This window comes from Pinus tabuliformis, chromosome 3_2 (genome assembly GCF_031772625.1).
Source record: "Pinus tabuliformis cultivar Carrire ecotype Pingquan chromosome 3_2, CPIR1, whole genome shotgun sequence".
NCBI classification, from domain to species: Eukaryota; Viridiplantae; Streptophyta; class Pinopsida; order Pinales; family Pinaceae; genus Pinus; species Pinus tabuliformis.
This window is the reverse complement of record NC_142302.1, coordinates 17,873,415-17,883,451: the sequence shown is the minus strand read 5'-3', so window position 1 is coordinate 17,883,451 and position 10,037 is coordinate 17,873,415. Positions and strand designations below refer to the sequence as shown.

At 35.3% G+C, this 10,037-nt stretch overlaps 1 protein-coding gene across 2 annotated transcripts; it reads left to right on the top strand.

The window, feature by feature from the left end:
* The first annotated feature begins 488 nt into the window (after positions 1–488).
* LOC149179580 (uncharacterized) lies at positions 489–9,394 on the top strand. Of its 2 annotated transcripts, XM_089415711.1 has the most exons (7): positions 489–763; positions 1,418–1,593; positions 1,682–3,517; positions 5,082–5,464; positions 5,565–5,625; positions 7,549–8,394; positions 8,928–9,394. In XM_089415711.1, the coding sequence occupies exons 3-6, from the start codon at positions 2,129–2,131 to the stop codon at positions 8,368–8,370; spliced, it is 2,655 nt and encodes an 884-aa protein (XP_089271837.1). In that variant the 5' UTR covers positions 489–763; positions 1,418–1,593; positions 1,682–2,128; the 3' UTR covers positions 8,371–8,394; positions 8,928–9,394. The 2 variants fall into 2 exon arrangements, with proteins under 2 accessions (XP_089271837.1, XP_089271839.1); XM_089415713.1 differs by lacking the exon at positions 1,418–1,593.
* The last annotated feature ends 643 nt before the right edge of the window (positions 9,395–10,037 follow it).

The window sequence follows — 10,037 nt, the reverse complement described above, 5'->3', positions numbered from 1 at the left end:
TGACGTAGGGAGTGGCAAACGGAGTAACGGGGGAGATGACGCCAAAGGGATGTCACTGTGACGCCGCCGGCTTATTCGGAAAATTATAGAAATAAAGATGAGGTGAGTGGGTCCCACCGGAGTTGCTTGTAGAAGCGGCAATGAATGAAAGGGGCATGGGGGTGTGGTGGTCCTCACTCCTGCAAAGGCAGGCGGCCAGGGGAATATCCGCCGTTCGTTTTAATTAAATGATTTAATTAACGGCCGTGGTGATGTAAAAATGGCCGTAAATGGCTCCGAATTACTGCGGTGTCAGCTCGCATACCATTTTCAGTGTTCGTGCCGGGGTGAGCATTGAAGGTTTGGGCGTTGACACGTGTGACGGAATTCGTGCTAGCTGTCAAACGGAATGCTCAGTCCCACCCGTGAAAGTGCGTGACATCATCGCGGAGACCGTTCGACGCCGCTAAAGATGGCCTGTGGGAGCGATAAATGTGGGGGCGGCTCTGGCGAATACTGTACTGTGGATATATAGTTAGGGCTAATTATAGAGGAATGTAGCTTGTGGGGCGACTTCCGAGAAAGTGCAGTGATGGGCAGTGCTATAGATGGAAGGGGGCGAGGAAGAGGACCATTTTTGACAGAGCCTTATTTTGGCAATCATGATGGGTTGATTAGATGGGGAAAGAAACGAGAGCCTGTTATTGGTAGACGAGGACGAGCAGGGGTCAAAGGCTTCTGTTAAAGTTGCTTGGGGTCTTCGGCTTTCGAGGCGAGGGGAGGAGTAAGTTAATTGTGTGGAAACACACGAAATTTTTGGCCCAGGAACTTTAAATATAGCAGAATTATGTTCTATACTGGTTCTCGTCTAATTTTGTAAATTTAGATTTTTGAAAAAATAGATCACATTTCCAGATAAATTAAAGCTCTGACTTTCTAGATTCTCTAATTCAGTCACCAAGGAGAAATTGGGTACAAGATTAGACAGTTCTGAGAAAGCATTTTGAAAGAAAAAAAAGACTGATATTTATGCTTCAGGGTTGATAGAGATTTGCTAGTGGTAAAAAATATATTTGTCAGATTGTAAATGTTTTGATAGCAGACTTTGGTGATCCATTTTTATGATAAAAGTTCTTAGTATTTAGAGTTTTTATTTTTATTTTACCATGGAATATACAATCAGAAAGAAGAGCAGAGTTTGATGTAAAACCATTTAAAAAGAAAACTGCATTTTTTTATACATCGGGATTGATGGAGATTCTCGTGTGGTGAGAAAAAATGTTTGTCGGGTTGTAGGTGTTTGGTATCAGTGTTTGAGACTTGGTAGCCAAAGTCTATGGTTAATTTCTTGTATATTTTATTTGCCATGGCCAAGGTCAAGGTGTGTGGACATTTTCTAAACTTATTTCAATGCTTGGATGGGATGTTTGCGTGTTAGACTGGGTTGCATCTGAAAAGTTAGCGTTGTATTTGGAGAGGACCTGTTGAAGCCACGGAGCAGAAACCCATCTCTACGGAATTGGATTATCCTGATTCTCCATGGTTAATGATTCGGGGTTCGGTTGTAAAAAATGAGTGGGGTATTGCCAAGTTAGGTCTGGATTGGTAAAAACTGTAAGCACTAACCAGCCCTCTTAGTAAGCTTAATGGTTAATAATTTGGTGTTGATTGTCTAATTTGTTTCTGTGTGATTATGTTGCAGATGTGAGGAGACCGATCTAAGTTTAGTACATTTCTAAGAACCCATATGGTGTGAGTTCTCATGTCAGCAAGGCCGACTTCTGCTGCTGATTGGCAGATATACACAGCAGATGGGGTTGTTGTGGTGTTGCTGGAGTGGACAATAAAGCCTGTCTTTTTCAGGCTTGAACTGACTGATTTCTTTTTGGGGTTCCTGTGGGTTTCCCGAGGTATATGTCAGTTAAGGACATTTTGTCAGTTGCTAAGCTGCATAGGATTTTGATGGAAGGGAGTCTATTGGTTCCGAGGGATTCCATGAATTTAACAGTTCAATGCATTTTTCAGTCGTCGTTTGAGAGAACATTCTGAGTCCTAGGTTTTAGGTTACGTTCACAAAAGCCAGCCAAACAGACCAATGAATCTTCATCTGCAAGGGGATATTGGAGAGATCCAGCAAATATAGGAGGTGATGCAATTGCGTAACACTCCCACCATGACTTCAGAAATGCATAGTTTTATTCCATCAGGTATAGAGTTGCTAGCCTTTTCTTCTAAAAATCCTTTCTTGGATAATTCAGAGGCCGAGGCATCAAGCAGATCATCTGTTATGGGGACATCATACCAAGGCCTTGGAAATCCTGGTGCCAATTTGGGGAATTGGAAAAGCTTCAACGTGCCTCAAAATCGGTCCAATACTGGCTGGGCAGCTCCCAGTATTGTGGTTCCGAACAACATACAGCAGCATCATGGTGGGCTATCCTCATACAGTGGACAAATTTTGCCAAACCCAATTGTAGTTGCAAGAGGAGGGTCGATGCAGGCTAGCTCGTCTGGAGATATAAGAAAAAGTGATATGGATGTTGCATCGCAGAACCCACATCACCAAAGTGATGGCACGCATCTGTTCCTGATGAATCCAAAATACCCAAATGAGTATCCTGAGGGCACTTCTACTGCAGCAGCAAATATGACAGAAAATCGTCCTACTAGTGGATTGGCCCCTCCAGGGTTTGAAGCACAGAAGAATATTTTGGAGTTTGCTCATTTTCCTACTCAGATTCCAACTATCATTTCAGAAGCTAGCCCATCGCTTAGAGAACCTAGTCATGGTGCTGGAAGTGATCTCCCAGGCAGTGAGAACATGCAACATAGCCAGCTTATGCTTGCTCAGTTCAACAATACAGTGAATTGGGCTAACAGATATAGTGGATCTCAATCATGGAATAGGGAACCATTTATTGATCAGAACAAGGTGGATGAAAGCTTTAGGAGTCATGAATATGGCTCCAAAGGACAAGATGGATCAGGTCAGAGACTTTCACTATCGTTATCATCCCACCAACCTTCTGAAATACATTTGCCGGACATGGGCAACCAGACAAATGTTTTGCAATTTGGTGGAGATGCTAAATCCAAGTTAGGTGATTTTTTTAACAGTGCTCATGGTACAGATGGTCTGGCCTATAATATTTCCTCATATCCAAGGAATGGGATTCCAGGAAAAGGAATTATGGACTCCATACAGGGTGGTGGTCGCTCAGCTGTATTGCAGTACCTGAAGGATGGGTCAACTGGAGCATTATCAAGTTATGGTATTAGTTTGAAAAACTCCAGATACTTGAAGGCAGCGCAGCAGATTTTATATGAATTTTGCAATGTGGGTAGAGGTGTTGAAACCAGGACTAGTCCCAAGCAGAAATCAGCCATGGGGGTCAATGCTATTCCTGGCAGTTCAGGTACCAGAAGCCATGAGTTTGGTGCAAAAACTGAGACGGGGATGATGAATCAGCCCCTCTATTCGGGAGACAGATTTGAACTCCAGAGACGCAAAGCAAAACTTGTATCCATGCTAGATGAGGTGAGATTTAACAGAAGACTTCCTAGGTCATTTACCATGTTATTCATTAAGCCCTCCAAACTTCTTTAGGGTTAATATACAGATAGAAAGAATGAAAAATCCACCATTGTTCAAGTTGGTTCTGGTAACACGTAAACGAGATCATTTCTACTCAATCAATTTACAGTTGGAATGATATTTTTCAATAGGATTAGGTATATGTTATTGCACGGAGAGCAATTAGGTATGTGTTATTGCACGGAAAGACTAGAAGTCGACTGTATATACTTCATTATCTATGATCCAGAAGATAATTCACTATATATACAGTGGACTTCTTTATGATTCAGAAGATAGATATACATATACAATCTCTCTAACACCGTATACTAAATAGAAAAAGTTTATTATTCACCCAGTATAATATTAGTTTCATTCATTTTAAGTTATCTTTTAAACAAAAGATATACATCTTGAGTAATTAGAACCCCGCAGAGATTATACTTAAGCATAGCAGATGATAAGATCTATATATTGAATGGATAAGTAAAATTATATTAAATGAAATGCATTTCTTGTTATGAATATAAAATTATTTATGTTTACATATGATCATGAATGAATAGATTACTAAAATCTATGTAATGAAGCATTTCATGTTATAAAATTAAAATTATTTTCAGAGGGAAAGATTGTAACTTTATATGGGTTTCATAAAATTATTTGCAGAGAGAAAGATTGTAACTTTATATAGAAAAACCTATAAGTGATGAGGTACTGTGGTGATATATTTAGAAATCTGCAATCCGGTTAAGCACAGGGTGATTCAATTAATGCAATTTGCTGTCTTTTAACCAGCTTGGCTGGCCCTAGAGAATAAATCTGCCTATTTTCTCTGGTTATCCCATCCTTTTTTCGGGTACCATCCTTTCTATGTTATCAGGTACTTAAAGTTACCCACAGCTTGACAGATTCCCTGCCTGAAAGATCAGATCCCAGCGTTAAGGAAGGAAAGTAAGATCTTGACTGAACTGAGAGGCGGGAGCTCCTGTTTCTCTCACTGTGCTTATCCAAGTTCAGTTAGCCTTTTAACCAAGTTAACCACGTTACCCAGGGCTCTTCCCCAGGTTAACCACGTTGCCCAATTTCAGTATCTATACCTGCCGCAGTCTACAATAAATTTTGGACGCATGAGAATATTTTATGAGAAAGGAAAAAAGAAGAAAGGTACTTTACCTAAAGTTCTGTAACTGTTGATGTACATACTTTAATTGGATTAGGTTTTCTGGGTCAACTGTAAGTGATTCAATTTTCTTCACTGTTCAGAAAAGTAAGTGAATTTAGTATGCTACAGTGTAAGAACGTTGATTACAACGTAGTTACTATTAGTAAGAACTGAGCTCTCATCTGTTTTATAATTCATTGATAATATTTCGAGTTTGTGGTTAAAAAATGGTTGCCAACTATAAACAGTAAAAAATAGCTATAAACTGTAATTGTGAGATTGTACTGGCCTGTTTGGGGCACTGATGTTGTTGTTTCAGCTCTCTAGAATTGATTGTATGCTAAGGTTGGACTAATGCAGGTTGACAGAAGATACAGAAATTACTGCGACCAAATGCATCTGGTGGTGAGCTCATTCGAATCTGTATCAACTGTGGGGGCTGCAGCTCCATACACTGCCTTAGCATTGAAAGCCATGTCAAGACACTTCAGGTGTTTGAAAGATGCAATTACGGGTCAGCTTCAGGTCACGATCAAGGCGTTGGGGGAGAAAGGGTCAGTTGTTCCTGGTACAAGCAGGGGAGAAACACCAAGGTTGGGATTTCTAGAACGAAGCATACGACAACAGCGCGCATTTCACCACTTAGGATTGATGGAGCAGCACCCTTGGCGACCGCAGAGAGGACTTCCTGAACGCTCTGTTTCTGTTCTTCGTGCATGGCTGTTTGAGCATTTTCTGCACCCGTAAGTTCTCAGCGCATCATGTGTATTAATCCTTTCGTTACTTCTCTTGATTCTGAGAAGATTAACAGCTAAACTGTGCTTCTCTGGGATAATATCTCAGGTATCCAACTGATGCAGATAAGCATATATTGGCTAAGCAAACTGGCCTTTCAAGAAGTCAGGTATGGGCAACATTCATGCTAGAACCTGAATCTCTTTTTGCTCTACAGAGAACCCAATACATCTTGATGTTATGAATTTGTTGAACAATATGCAATTTCACAATGAAAACATTTTAACTATAATATATAATAATTTTATTCAATTGTTATAAATTTTGGGAAAAAACATCACTGCTTAATTGTCATAATGTTTTTAAACCTGTCTATCTGTATCTGGTTATATATCAATTATGGATCAGAATGTGATAATAAAAATTGGAACTTAAGAGTTTTTAAACCTGTCTATCTGTATCTGGTTATATATCAATTATTGATCAGAATGTGATAATAAAAATTGGAACTTAAGAGTTTTTAAACCTGTCTATCTGTATCTGGTTATATATCAATTATTGATCAGAAGGTGATAATAAAAATTGGAAGTTAAGTCTTGAGTAGAAGGTTATACTAAAAATTGGAAAAATATATCATCTGTTTAGTTTTCATTTTGTTTTGGAACTTTACAAATTGCATCGGTTTTACTTTAGAGTCTGGTAAAACATGGTTAATGTATATGGTGCTCTTTCCATTTTGTCGGGAGAAATGAGTTAGGGTGCACTGTAGGTATAAAGGAATTTATATATAAATGGTTTATTTATTTAATGGTTTGATTTCTGTATGTTAATATAATTGGTAAACTAAAAGTTATTTAAATTTTAATATTTTATTTAGTTTTTAATAAATTGTAAAGTAAATATAAATTTTAATTTTTAGAATTAAAAATAAATATAATTTAAAATTATTTTTGTTGGTTAAAAATTTGTTTTCATTAAAATAAGAATATTTTTTCGTGCAAATAAAAATAAAATTTTTACATAAATATTTTATTTATTTTATATTTAATACATTTAATTCCAATTAATTTGAAGAATCACTCTCTTCCTAGGCAGATTTAATAATTAAGTTATATTAAAATTTCGATACTCTCTTCTTAGACAGATTTAATAATTAAGTTATATTAAAATTTCCATATATATAATTATGATAATTGTTTTGCCCATTTCTATGAAATATTATGTGAACCAGAAAATCAAAGTTTAAATTTCCAATAAACAAACAACAAAAAAATATAACAAATTTTAAATTATTTAAATTATATTTTATTAAATTTTTAATATACATCTACATTAATATAACTTGTTATTTAATGATACATCTACATGTTACATTAATATAACTTGTTATTTAATGATACATCTACATGTTATTTAATGATACATCTACATTAAATTATTTAAATTTTTATATTTTATTGAGTTTTTAATACCAAATATCTTTAGTTTTAATTTTTAGTTGTTTGTAAAAAAAATATAAATGTTTTGGTTTTATTTTTTTGTTGTTTATAAAATGAATGTAAATGTTTTTTTGTTTTTCATTGACATTAATTTTTATTATTTATTTTCTATATGAAACAATACTCTATTAAATAATAAAAAATAAAATAATTTAAAAAATGTTTAAACCTATTAGATTTTCACTGTTATGTTATTTAAAAATAAAGTTTAAAATGAATTCACAATTTAAATCAACTTTAAAATGAATTTAAATATTAAGGAATGGAAAATTTCCTTTATTGTAAGAAGGAATATTTGTTTCAATGAGAATATTTTTTAATTTTATATTTCATAAAATGTCATTTTCTCTCAAATCTCCTAAAACTTCTCTATTACTATATATATCTTTTCTCATATTTTGTGGCCAAGATTCTGCTAAAGCTTCTTTACTGCCTCGTAGCTTATTTGTACCGGTTAATACTACAGCATAACCTATTTTTTAATGATCCATATTAGAACACCGTCCATCCATTATGCATGTTATATGTATGGTCCCATTAGGTCGACAGTGATGAAGAGAAATCAAGTAATATTGGTTAATTTGCGTTTGCAGGTATCAAATTGGTTTATAAATGCCAGGGTTAGACTATGGAAACCCATGGTGGAGGAGATGTACATGGAAGAACTCAAGGAAGAAAAAGTGGACCAAGTTACACAAAATGCTGAAGCTGAAAGATCCACTGGAACAAACAATGATGAAAAGAGCATGTTTACTAGTGGAGAACCAGGCAACAAATGTACTGCCAATTCTGAAGAAGCAGCCTTCAAGCTTGATCACAGCAGCAGCACAACATCCCAGACTGCCCAAGCAGAAATCAGCTCTGGTAATGTGACATTACACCTGCAATCGAAGGATCCAGAGATGGCAGTGGCTCGGGAGACTAATTCCGAACCTCTAAATTCTTCCATGAATACTTCCCACGTGGGTGACATTAAAGTCGACGAAGCTCCTGGGTACAATATATTTGACCAAGACAAGGGATTCAGAAACGAATTGTACGCAGGAAAATACCCAACAGCTGATCATTCGGGAATGGCTGTTGATTTTTCCTCTTACAATAATTCTACAGCAAGCACTTCTGTGGCTGCATATTCCCATGGGGATTTGAACCCTAGACATTTCCCTAGTAGTGGTGTGTCTCTCACGTTAGGTCTACGCCACAGCGGGGGCCTTTCATATAATCAATTGAGCGAGCAGAAGTACGATAATAATATTTATTTCTCCAGAGTTCACGATGATGCTGATCCCAACAACCAGTACAGTATGCTTGACAATGAAGTCAGTCCAGGAAATGGGTTCATGCAGGAACAGGATCTACAATACAGGAACTATATTGTCAACGGAAGCAGGCTGTTGCATGATTTTGTGGGCTAGTCAACCAAGGATTATGATCATAAGGTGAGATTTGTTCAGATTCATGATGCAGACATTGGTCAAGTTTTCCATAGCTATTTCCTCTATCCAGAGCCAAATTTCTACCCTGAAAAATAATAATTTTAACTTCTCCAATTTTCCCATAGCTTTTGTATAAACCAGGTGTAGCATTGTAATAGAAAAAACATTAACAAGCAACGACGTTGGAGGTGGGAAGAATCGTACAGATATATTGCTGCATCTGATTTACAGGGAGAAATCAACATTCTTATTAAATAATTATATGTAATTTGAAACAAAATTATATTATATGTCTTCTCTGTATAAACGACGCAAGCAGATAACCTAGCTCCCTGCTGTATAGTTCTGGTATAATTGATTAAATCCTTTCATGATACTTGTTTCATAAAATTAGGGTTCAGTTCATGTGGTTTTACTTTTAGATTTTTTTTTCTTTGAAAGCCAAAGAATTGTTCCCATCATCTTTTTGAGTGTCAAATGTTTTGCTTATTCTTTGTCTGTTTTACTATTTGTTTGTTTTGGTGTATATATTGCAGGATTCCCCATGGAAGATGTTGGTTGTTATTTTAGAGCTGGTTGCTAATTTGTTTTACCGTTTAATTTCTTGGACATATTCCATGATTGCCAATGGAAGACCGTACCTTGCATTGATTAGGGCCTTGGAGATATCCGTAGATCCAAAAAAGAGGCATGCATGTTTGTCTATGGAGGGTTTTCTCATTAACCATAGTCCATTTGAAAGTCCTCTGAGAACAGGCTGGATGTCCTTTCTTGTCCCGGGAAACGGTGGTTGTAAGGTACGTTAACTCCCCATTCTGTCTGTCCAAATGGCAAGAGCTTATTCTAAAGTAGGGCAATAATATCATGGAACCACTCCTTGTGGATATTTTTCTTTGTACGAGAACTGGGGATTTGTATTATAAGAGGTAAATCGTACTATAGTTTACAATAGAAATGGTTGTAGATTCTTTACAATTTTCATCAAGCAAATATGTTTTTTTTTTTTTAATATTATATATAGATCAGAAGATTTACTATTGTATTCGACTGATCTTACACAATCGGCACTCTAGATCATTATTCTCTCAAAAATATACATCCTTATTGCACTGAGGCAGTCTAGATCATTATTTAGTATTTAGTCGAAAATATACATTTTTATTGAACTTGGGATATATAAATTTTCCAATTCAATACTTCACACACAGATTATATCTTTATACAGATTATATCTAATGTATAGGATTTGGTGTGTGTCGATCTTCATCCATATCCTTAACTAACCACTTTATTATATTAATAAGGTTTGAAAATTATATTAATATTTAGGAAGTTTTACAATATTATTAATTTAAAATATATTATTTTAATTTAATTTGGAATATGATATTTTTTTGGTATTAGATATATCTAAATTGGTATATTTATTAGATATATAAAATATAAATGTATCTAGATAGAATAATAAAGTCTATATTTAAATAATAATTGGATATTTATATGCAGAAGCATTTTTCATATTTCAATATTTTTTTTAATGTTATTAAGTAAAAATTATAGATATTTTTAAAAATATAAAATGTTTATTTCACTTTTAATATTTAACACTTTCTATCACTCATATGCATTTAAAATAATGTAACTTA